The sequence below is a fragment of the Seriola dumerili genome, unplaced genomic scaffold (assembly GCF_002260705.1).
Source record: "Seriola dumerili isolate Sdu_G_001 unplaced genomic scaffold, Sdu_1.0 BDQW01000110.1, whole genome shotgun sequence".
Taxonomy (NCBI): Eukaryota; Metazoa; Chordata; class Actinopteri; order Carangiformes; family Carangidae; genus Seriola; species Seriola dumerili.
The window spans coordinates 6,791,809-6,802,828 of NW_019174365.1; the positions used below are offsets into that span (position 1 = coordinate 6,791,809).

General features: G+C 43.3%; 1 protein-coding gene across 1 annotated transcript; it reads right to left on the reverse strand.

Annotated features, from left to right (window-relative positions):
• Window positions 1-2,129: 2,129 nt before the first annotated feature.
• gmpr (guanosine monophosphate reductase) lies at window positions 2,130-10,794 on the reverse strand. The gene is made up of 9 exons (XM_022746930.1): window positions 10,550-10,794; window positions 7,727-7,846; window positions 7,065-7,148; window positions 6,753-6,926; window positions 6,573-6,654; window positions 5,906-6,012; window positions 5,310-5,352; window positions 5,059-5,218; window positions 2,130-4,950 (listed from the first exon to the last, which is right to left on the reverse strand). The coding sequence occupies exons 1-9, from the start codon at window positions 10,634-10,636 to the stop codon at window positions 4,770-4,772; spliced, it is 1,038 nt and encodes a 345-aa protein (XP_022602651.1). The 5' UTR covers window positions 10,637-10,794; the 3' UTR covers window positions 2,130-4,769.
• Between the last annotated feature and the right edge of the window lie 226 nt (window positions 10,795-11,020).

The window sequence follows — 11,020 nt, forward strand, 5'->3', positions numbered from 1 at the left end:
GCTAGTTTTCAGGGAAGCGTCTCATATATGCAGTAACTGATCACAACCCCCAGAACCTCCTCTGTCCCAACCGGTCGGAGTCAGAAACTCTGTTGTTACGCTGGAGGTGAGCTAATGTCACGTGTCACATGCACCTGAAGTAACCAGCAGACATCTTGACTCGGCCCAGGCCTGCCTTGTTGCCATGACTCCCGTAGTGACCTCGCTAACTTTGTTTCAGGTACCCAGTCATAGCCAGCCAGCCTCACAAGCACCTCCTCCTGAGGCGAAGCAATCGATTAACCCTCAACAACCGTTAGCTACCTTTCAGTGTGGCCTGGCCTGGATACAGCAGGGCTGGCCTGGACTGTCTATTCCCCTCATAACATCATCTTTTGATATTCGGTCTCCTTTTCGCTACTAGCTTATACAGGTCGTCGTGTTTATAGAAGTTAAGTGGAAATGCATGCTTAATAATAGACGTTGAAACAAAGCAATCTGACATGTAAACACGTTCTGAATGCAGGAGAGGGAACGGCACCTCACAGCAACAACCTTTGAGGGTTTGGTGTAGTTTTAATTTTGTTAAGATGACCCCAAGTTGAACTTTTTGCCCCCCCCCCCCCGAAATGTACCACAATGTGCAATACTTAGATTTTGTCCCTACCCCCCCTTTGCTGTGCCAAGTGTATGTAGCATAGTCTCCAGTGTCTCATCCTTGTTAAAGGCTTGTGTATTTTACTGTCTGCTGATGTGTGTGTCACATCTGTTAAAACAAGTCAGGATGTTTGTGAACAGAAACAAAACCAATGGAGAGTTTGTCTGTACCTCTCTTTCCCTTCTGTCGTTGCGGCCTTCCTAAATTTGAGTGTGTGTGAGACTGTGACATGTCTCTTTTGTGTGTGTGTATGTGTGTGTGTGTGTGTGTGTGTGTGTGTGTCTGCACCATGTGTCATGTGTGTAGTATCTGTGCTTATGTACACCAGGTGTTCAAGTGTGTATGAGTGTGTTAGGGTTTGAGTGTACGTGTGTGTGTGTGTGTGTGTGTGTGTATGTGTGTAACGGAGTGTTTTCTCCTCTAATTGTCTGTGAGATCATAAACCCTGACCCTCGACGGTTCACGGTGAGACCCACAGAAAAAAAGAAACCTCATTGCTAGTGGGGACCACTTTTTGTAAAAAAAAGAAAAACCAAAAAAGAAAAAAAAAAAAACTACCAACCAACAGAGATGCACATGTAAGTAGATGTAAAAGACTTGATAATGTTTCAGCACTTTCTAATCCTAGGATGGGCTTGGTCTAACCCCTCTGTCTCAGACCGATACCTTCCCTAGGGGTAACATTCATTCAAAACAGACAGAGAGAATGAGAGTGAAAAAAAAAAAGTGGGTGAATAAGGATGAAAACAGAGAGATGGCTCAGTTTAAGTTTTTGCACATCACCTTGCCGTAACCTTGTGTTTATCTGTCTGTGCTCCATCTCGCTTGGCGCCCGGCGCGTTCTTGGGTCCAACGGGCCGAGGTGTTAGGTGATTCCTTGGTTCTTTTCTACTAGGAAAACCTTTTCTCATGGAATGCATCCCTTCTTTTGTTGTGTCGGGTTTGTTTGGAGTCTTTTCCACACTTACACCGACCAGGCTGTGCTGTTAATTAGGTTTTGTTTTGTTCACATTTTTCAGTTCTAATTTGGCAGATATGTTTGTCAGGAACTTGGCACAGCTTGGTTTGGTTGCGGTGTGAAAACGGTGCGTACAAACCTTTGCTTTTTTTTTTTTTTTTTTTTTTTTTTTTTTTTTTTTTGCATTTTCCTTGGTGCAGGAGCTTTTTCTGTTTTTGGTCTCCTTGTAGCACTCAATATAATGTCAGGGGACTTAAAACTATGTAGAGAATGTGTCATTGTTGAGTTTTTATGACAAGTTTCCTCACTGGAGGAACACTGCTAATGTCTTTTTCTTTTTTTTTTTTTTTAATTGGCTTCTTGCACAACTTGACAAATAAAATGAATGTTGGTGTGTGAGCTTTGACTTTTCGATCAGAAAAAAAGGCATGTGTGCTCTTTGTTTCTTGATGTTTGTACTTTCATTTTGCAAAAAGGATGTGTTTTTGGCACTTTGTTGTGTTTTAAAAGTGAACAGAATTCGATCAGGATTCCTTTTTTTTTTCATTCTTTTTTTTTTTTTCTTTTTTGTATGATGTCTCGTCAATGTCCATAGCGCTGGATAACCAACTCAGGCAGAAAGAAAAAAAAAAAAAAAACTTGTAGAGGCCCACTTAACAGTTTAGTTTCACCCCAATCAATTTACATAGTGGGCTGTTTGATATGGGTTATAAGATATGTAAATTTATTACATATAATTTGATATGATTAACTAATGTCATTATTGACAATTAACTATGAATTATTATTATTATGATATTATGTGTATTATGCTGGAGATGGCTTGGATTTCTCTTCAGTGTACTGAACGTCTTTAGTCTGCCTCTCTGTGCAAGGCAACAAACACTTCAGCAGGGAACAGGCTGTACGCTTCGTGACCTCTGACCCTGCCCACTGCCAAGGAGGGGGTGGAGCTTATCTGTCAGCTGTGGCTCAGTTGATTCCTCCCCCTGTTTTGAACATTCAGCCCTGAGGCTAGCAACCAGGCTGTCTCGATGTTTCTCTGCTAACCCTTAACACCAAGTACCGAACTGAAACTTACTGGCCGATGGGATGGTGGCAGAGAACTGGACATCAGCACAGACCTGCATGGACAGTCTGGCCTGCGGTGAGCTGCAGCAGTTCCCAGCCAACTTGTTTGTACTATATTGTACTCACCAAGTCCCTGTGTCTCACCACCCCTTTCCTCTATAGCAATGGAGAAACCCTGTTGGTGTATGTATTTGACAACTGTACAAATGCACCTCTTTGAAAAAGAAAATGAAACCTTGACATATCTGGAATAAATGGGCAACTGTGTCTTTCTTTGAATACCAACACAGGCAAACGCACCCGACATGCCCTTTCACAGCACCACATTTCGATATGGATACAACCCTGTCTCACCTCTCATTAACGATATCCTCCATTTCTCTTAGCTGAGCGCAATAGCCCCCTCTAGTGTATCACAGGCTGCATGACACACTGCCACTCTACTCTCGACTTTGAGGGCAACAATGGCTGAAAAAGCTCAAATTTCATGGAAATTCTGTGTTGCTCTCACATATGCAATTACGTATTCACAATTTCGTGGTGACAAAATAAAACTCCTGGCCTGGTTGAGGATATATTGGTCACTTGAGTGCAAGAAAACGGCACATCTGTGTTTTATACTTCTGAAAAGCTCCAAGAAAACCAGTCATTTTCCACTCCAGTAATGAAATCATAGAGATATGGATTTGAAATCAGATTTTTAAGGCTGATGTTGTAGCCATAGGCAGAATGTAATTTGAAAATGATCCCAGCGGATATGTAAACACCAGGCTGTATATACCAGCAGGAATAATTCAGATTGGTTTGTGTTTGGAGCATTTCTAATTGTTTGCCCTGCAGAGAGATGTGGAGTTTATAGTCCAGAGAGAGGAGACACACTGATCATCTGCTGATTTTTTTTGGTTTTATTACCTCCATCTTCTGTCTTTGTTGCAATAACAATGAAAGCGTGTTGTATAAAGTCCGGTTTGTATTTCGTGGTTGGAGTTTTCGTTTTATGGTGTTCAGTTGTGTCGTTGCTTTACATGACCTTTCCCTGAAGTTGCTTACTTAGAGTAGAGGGTAAGTAGAGAGAACCCCTCTGAGGTTGAGGGCACACATCTTGAGTCGTCCTTGATTTTAAATGTCAGGTGCAGTGGAATCAATGAAGGAGACTCAGATGTGGCTGTTTTACACACACACACACACACACACACACACACACACACACACAGCAGAGTAAGCCATTTGGAATACATAGATCTTGTCTTCTTCATGTTCACCTGGCTCAGTGGAACTGTCCAAACAAACCTAAAACACACGCACACAGACACAAAAACACACATCGTGAAAAGTAAGATACGCCATTAAGCTGTATGTCGTTATGATATATGATTTGCACACTATGGAGAAGCTTCACAGAATGATCAACACCAGTGAGGAGATTAGCAGACGGTTCTGCATGCAGTTTATTGCGACATGATTTGTCCAGTGACAGTTAAAGGGCGACGTCTCTGGATTTTGCATATTGATTTTTTTCGCCTTCAGTCCAACCAAATGTTCTGAGCAGGAGTATCAGACTCCCCCTGCTGAGTGTGTTTACATGCAATGTGTTTCACGTAGCTCACAATTTTGATGTACTGTTTATGTAGAAATACACAAGTTAAAAGAGTGTTTAGAAAGATTAGATCTGAAGTACACATGCTTCAGTATTCCGGCTCTCTTATTCCCATTTCCCAGAACTGGGAAGGATTTATCCAGACTGCTTATAACTGGAGCATGGCATTTGCACATTGCCCATTCAAAAATGAAATCAGTAGCCTATTATCATGTCTGGAAGCATGTAAACGCACTCGCTGTAGGATTAAGTCGACTGGAGCGCTGTGATGCCTCGGCGAGAATGTTTCAAGTCAAACTTCTGAGTCGTTTTCAATCACAATCTGCAGGAAACTAACAGCTTTCTGACAGCAGATATCCTGAGAGAAACAGGTTGGGTGATTGTGTGTGTGTGTGTGTGTGTGTGTGTGTGCGTGTGTGTGTGTGTGTGTGTGTGTGTGTGTGTGTGTGTGTGTGTGTGTGTGTGTGTGTGCGTGCTTGTGCGCGTGCGCAAGCATGTCCACCCCACTAAGCGAACATTTGGCTTGACTGTTGTGTGACGCGAATAAAGGTGGTTCGCCGGCCCAGCTCTTTGAGCTTGGCAGCGCCCACATAGGTGCAGGTGGAGCGTAGTCCCCCCAGCACGTCACGGATGGTGTTCTCCACATCCCCCCTGTAGGGAACCTCCACTGTCCTCCCCTCAGACGCCCTGACAGCCAAGGAGATAAAGAAAGAAGTTTTTTTTTTTTTAGTTAAAACAGAACTCAGAACTCCAGCCAGTGAGTACAATTCTGTTTATGAAACCTGAGTCTCTCACCTGTACTCAGCAACTCCACCCACATATTTCTTCATGGCTGTGTCGGAGCTCATGCCGTAGAAGAGCTTGTATTTCTTGCCGTTCTTCTCGATGACCTCTCCGGTGCACTGGTCGTGACCTGCGAGCATTCCTCCCATCATCACAAAGTCAGCCCCGGCACCTGAGGAGCAAAGGCAAAGAGAAGACGAGGTGGTTACATTTCTAACATTGAATCTGAGACATTAAGTGGAAACAACAAAAACTGGTCTTACCAAAGGCCTTAGCTACATCTCCTGGGCAACTGCAGCCACCATCCTGAACAGGCCAAAAATACACATGAGTCATATGCTCTCACACGAGGTCAAAAGTAAAGTTTCTTCAGTGTTTAGTCAACCAGCTTTGGAAGACTGAGGATGCCCCCTACTGGCGGCATCGCAGTGTTATTATTATTATCAAAATTGGAAACTATTGCATTTCCAGACTCCTGCAAAATGACCTTAAAATTAGCTACAGTTCACTGACTTTCTGTAGTGTAACTTCAGCAGATAAACTTCTCTATGTCAGGGTCCTTGGTTAACATTTGTTTGTTACTACCCTATATCTTCTACATTGATAGGATGCACAGATATTTTGCCAATACATCCATGATCTAACCTCTGCTTTTTTCCTTACCTTTTTTCCTTCCTAACCATAGTTAATGACATTTTTGTTGGACTGATGCCCACAGAAGCAGAAACTCCTGTCCACCAGCAGAATAAGATCATTTCACCAAGTACAGTACACATATACTACGTACTCTACACAACTACAGTACTACAGTAAGTCTGGCTTCCTCTTGTTATTTTCTGTACCTTCATATGGGACTTACAGAGATAATGTGTCCTTTGAGTCCATGGGCTGAGTCTGCGCATTCGATAACAGCACTGAGTTGTGGGTAGCCCACTCCTGTCTTGATCCTTGTCGTGCACACAGAACCTGCAACACACAGTTCACAGCGCACACATTAGAAAAGTCCATCTTCATGTAACTATCCCCATCTGCGTGTGACCGACGCTGCTGTCTGTACACGATCCTGCTACCTTTCAAATCTGGTGCTCTCAAGTCAGGCAGCCATTATATAGACACGAGGCAAAAACACAGCACCAGATGATCTGAAACACCGTCTGCCTCCTGTAGAACAAGCCGTTTAATAGAAGTATGTAAATGCCAGTCCATGAGGAGATTTAGCTGGTACTCACTGGGACACTGAGTCATTTTAAAATGGTTTATTAAATCTATTCTGCTGCTTTAACAAAGGCTAAGTACTTTGTTCTACTCTCTCTACAGCAACCTGAGAGCTGTAACTGAAATCCTGCAAGGGTAGAATGCAGTCAGTGATTCTGAAATGTATAGATAGTAGGAGGCTCAAGTAGGAGGAGATTACTTAAACAGCATGTCTCTGTGTTTCTGAATCATCTCTCGCCTCAGTCCCAGCCACTTAGTGTAGTTGTGCGTTGACTTAAGAGACAACGCACTCTTCAGACTCGGCCACCCACCTGGACCGATGCCCACTTTGATGATGTCAGCTCCGGAGAGGATGAGCTCTTCCACCATCTCCCCTGTTACCACGTTACCAGCCTGCAAGGCAGAGCGCATTAAGATTGACAAACAGTCTTGGATACATAACATCCCATTAGCCAGGACTGCCAGACAAGGCGGTGCACTGTCTCTCTTACCATGATGGTGTGTTTGGGGAACTTCCCTCTGACCGTCTTAACAAACTCCACAAAGTACTCGGAGTAGCCGTTGGCCACATCCAGACAGATGTACTTGAGGGCAGGGACGGCTTCCAGGATGGCACACAGCTTCTCCAGATCTGCTTTGCCACTGCCTGAGCTAGCAGCTAAATGCTGTGAGGAGGAGTGAGAATTATCTTTTGGGCAAGGAGATCCTTATAAATAAAATATGTGTAATCATGTAACTGTTGGTAATGAGGAGCAAGCTACTTAAAAAAAAAAAAAAAAAAGGGCAAACATTGGCGATCTTACCTCTAAGCATTCTGGATGATTAGCAGCAAAGTTTTTCCAGTCTTCTACAGAGTAGTGTTTATGAATGGCTGTGAAGAGCGTGTGCTACAGAGAGAGACAGACACCCAGAGAGGAAATACAGAAACTCCTTAGATATTGTTAGCGACTCGGCGCCACAAGTTGAAGCAAATTTCATCATGTCATTATTTGTGATATTTCTTCCTATATAAGTCATCATGGTTTCAACTGGCGCCACATTCAAACAAAAGAAAAAAATGGCTGTCATGAGGAGCACTAAATCATTCACTTAATTTCAGACTTTTGAAATAAAGATTACACACACACTTTGATGTCCAAGTCATCCAGCAGTGTTACAAAAGAAAACAAAGCAAGCAGATGTCTTACTGCTTCTAGGACAAGGTTGATAATTCATGTTTTTCCCAAGGCTCCCCACTGCAATCTGGCTTTTGTTTTGTGATCCTATGTCAAATACTTAACACAGAAATCTCAGTGGTAGGACACACGCACACACACACACACACACACACACACACACACACACACACACACACACACACACACACACACACACACACACAGATCTTGGCGAGGACACACTGACAAATGCACAAACACAATGACGCTGTTATTTATTTTTCAGTCATTCAGTTGTGTTAACTCACTTTGCTGAGGACCTGTGCCATCTCAAACGTTCCTGTGGTGTCCATGTTGGCAGCGATGATGGGGATACCAGTGTAGGTCTGTTTGGAGTTGCGGAATGTGAAGGTCCTCTGAAGGTCCACCTGTGGGCGAGGGGACGAGTTAGTCTGGAAACTTGTTCTATGAACATGCTCTGGTTTGAATGGAAGCTCTGGAAGGGAAGTGATTTTTTTTTTTTTCCCAGAAAAAAATAACTTGCCTCTTGGAGGTGTTTGTACAGATGAAAAAAAAAACTTGGAAAAATTATCCTTGCAAAAAAGAATAAAAAATGACCTTGCCTTCCAGGGCTTCCATAGATTTTCTAATGTGACTGATGAATTAAGTTTCTTCACAAACTGACACTGCAGATTTTCAGCTCATGGGGCTCATGTTCTGAGTCTGTGTGGTCATAATGGGGATGCACTGAATCATTTAGACCCAATGGTTAGCTTAGTCAGTGCTGCCGCCTGTAATGCGATAAGCTACATGAAACAAGCGGTGCTCATTGTGTCACACTGGCTGCTCCTTTTACAGGAAAGTATTTGTCTGTTGTCATGATACAAGTCATAGCTAAGATTCCTTCAGCTCTAAATAATTCTTATTCCAATGAGTTACTATGATTTGATAACTGTTAGCTTCTAAGTGTGGGTGGAGTTTACAGATGTTACAATGTATATAACACGTTTTTCCTCATACAAATTAAATAGAAAATAAAAATAGAGTAAAATTTGTTTAAAACTCATTTCAAGCCTTGAAAAAATGACTCCCTATAGAGTTAAATCCAACAGCTTCATAGTGCTGAATGCTTTTGTTGAGTAGAGCCAAGGCATGTATGCAAAAGTAATTCAGCTAACAGTAGAAAGTGTGCCATAACCTTCAGAGCACACAGCATATTAATCAGACTATAACTCATAATGGGCGGGGGAAAGAGGAAAGCGGTGAAAGATGGGATGGATGAGGAGGGAGGAGCATCCAGTCATGCGTATCCATTTTCTTGCTGCAGCGAATCGATACAGGCCTTTTCTTTCAGTAGACAGCAACACTGACTCAGCAGGATGTTCCAGTCTAGTCACCAGTAAATTATGACAAAGTATGACACATGAACTCAGCCAGTTAAAGTAACATATGCCAGAAGGCATTCATCAGGTGTCAGTTTGTGTTACCTCTGGATGTGGCGGATATTTACTGCTTTTACAGATTCACTCTGGGGTTAGAGTCGCAAAACATGTGGCTTAGCTGATACAGATGTTTATCCATACAAAATGAAGGGTCTAAATATATTTACATCTTCTATCGTTTGACATGTAGCCGGTGTTTTTGTTGACTCCAGTGGTGCCATCCCTTCCATCTTTCGTCAAGATGGAAGGGATATGTTTCTGCTCAGTGGTGCATCTGTGCCTGATAACAGACCACCATGTACATAGTCTTGTGTTACTGAAGCAGTTTATCCTCCATGGTGTTCATATACCCCTCGCCTCTGCTGAAAACAATTTTGTGGATGTCTGCTAAGCTTAGCTTTGGCAGGTTAACTTTCTGCTCGTGTTAAAGGCAGCAATAATTCAAACAGGAGCAGGCAGAATGTCAGCAGATGGATGATTTCTGAGTGCATGGACCGTTAGATTTGGCTGCAGTACTGGCACTCTGCAATGAATCATCTTGTGTAAACTATAGACATCTGAAATTATTTTAGTTCTTTTAGGTATTTTCATTAGGGTGTCCACTGTACCTTATTATTGTAGCTCAAATCTTTTGAATAAAATAAGTCACAGTAGGAGAAGATGATTTGATATAATGTAAAGAATGAGGTGAGATATTCAACAAATGAGATAACATATAGAATTGGTATTTACACTCATTAGAAGCTCAGTGCATGCTGGAGTACCTGGTGTTATCCATGATATCTGTGTGGTGTTGTATGGAATGTGCTCCGGTTGACTGTACCACACACAGTACTATTTTTAAATACGTTTTCTCAGAAGTCTCCAGTGTCTCATGTTGCCTGCCACCACTCAAAAGCCAACCCCCACACACTTCCACCTTCCACCCCGGATCTAGTGCCACCACACCAGTGTCGAGATCTTGGGTCGGTACCAGTCCCTGATCTAGTGACACAGAGCTAAGTCGAGGAAGCTATAAGGATAAACAAGGAGAGGATTGTTTTGTCTCGGAGAGCCAAGTCAGTGGCTGCTGGACACAGTGTGGCCTCGTTAACCCGCTTTAAATGACAATAATACACTAAATCAAGTCTTTTCTGGTTAAAAACTTCTTTTTCATCTCTGACTATCTACATTTTCTTGTGATGTTTTCTTTGTTCGTAGTCAGTTATTGTTTATAGCTGTAGTCTGGTGCAGGCTGGCCTTGTTTTCTGTCCTTTAAGAAGGTCACTCCACTGTTACATGTTCATGCAGAATGGCTTTTTTCCTCTCTCACCACAATACAAAGGTAGCGTACACCTGCTGGCTTATATAAGACAAGACAATAAGGAGACACAATATAGAATTACACTGAGCTAAATTACACTTCAGCTATACTGAGACATCTTTTCATCAGTAACGGTGATATGAGAGCAGCAAACAGGGTTAGAAGGCCCCAGAATGTTGCCCCCACCCCTCCACCCCTCCACCCCCATGTATAAATAGTTAACATGTCTCTATTGCGTCACTCATCATAGAGGCGTAAGCAAGTGTACTTCCTGAATGCAAAAGTAAACAGATTACACTCCTCCAGAGAAGTACTGTGATTTGATTTAACTCTAGATGTAATACTTGGATTACATTATCAGAGCACAAGTAATTAACTGCACCAACCTCTGAGCGGCTCTTAAGGCTGCTCCTCTTGGGTCTGAAGAGGACATCCTTAAAGTCCAGCTTGAGGTCTGCGTCCACTCGAGGCATCTTGGATGCCCAAAACACTGATGACCAGGATGAGGATGATGAGTATGCGCAGGAGACTCCCCTGAGGAAGGCAGCAGCAGCAGCAGCAGTGGTGGTCGCTGGTCCCAAGCCCCAGCAACCAAACCCGAACCTCCAGGCGGCCAGCGTATTTATAGCAAAGGGGGGCCCAGCCCAGCCCCAGCCCCCATGGCTTTATTTGGGCCTGGACTCCTCTCTCTCTCTCTCTCCCTCGTTCTCCCTCTGCCTCTCTGTCCCCCTTTGCTCTCTTTCTCCCTCCACTCCTCCAGCGTTCTCTCTCTCCCCCCTCTCCTTCAGCGGAGTGGCAGGAGCAGCAGTGGCCAAGCTGGCAGGCACGCCAGGCTGTCCCAGCTGCTGACGCATACA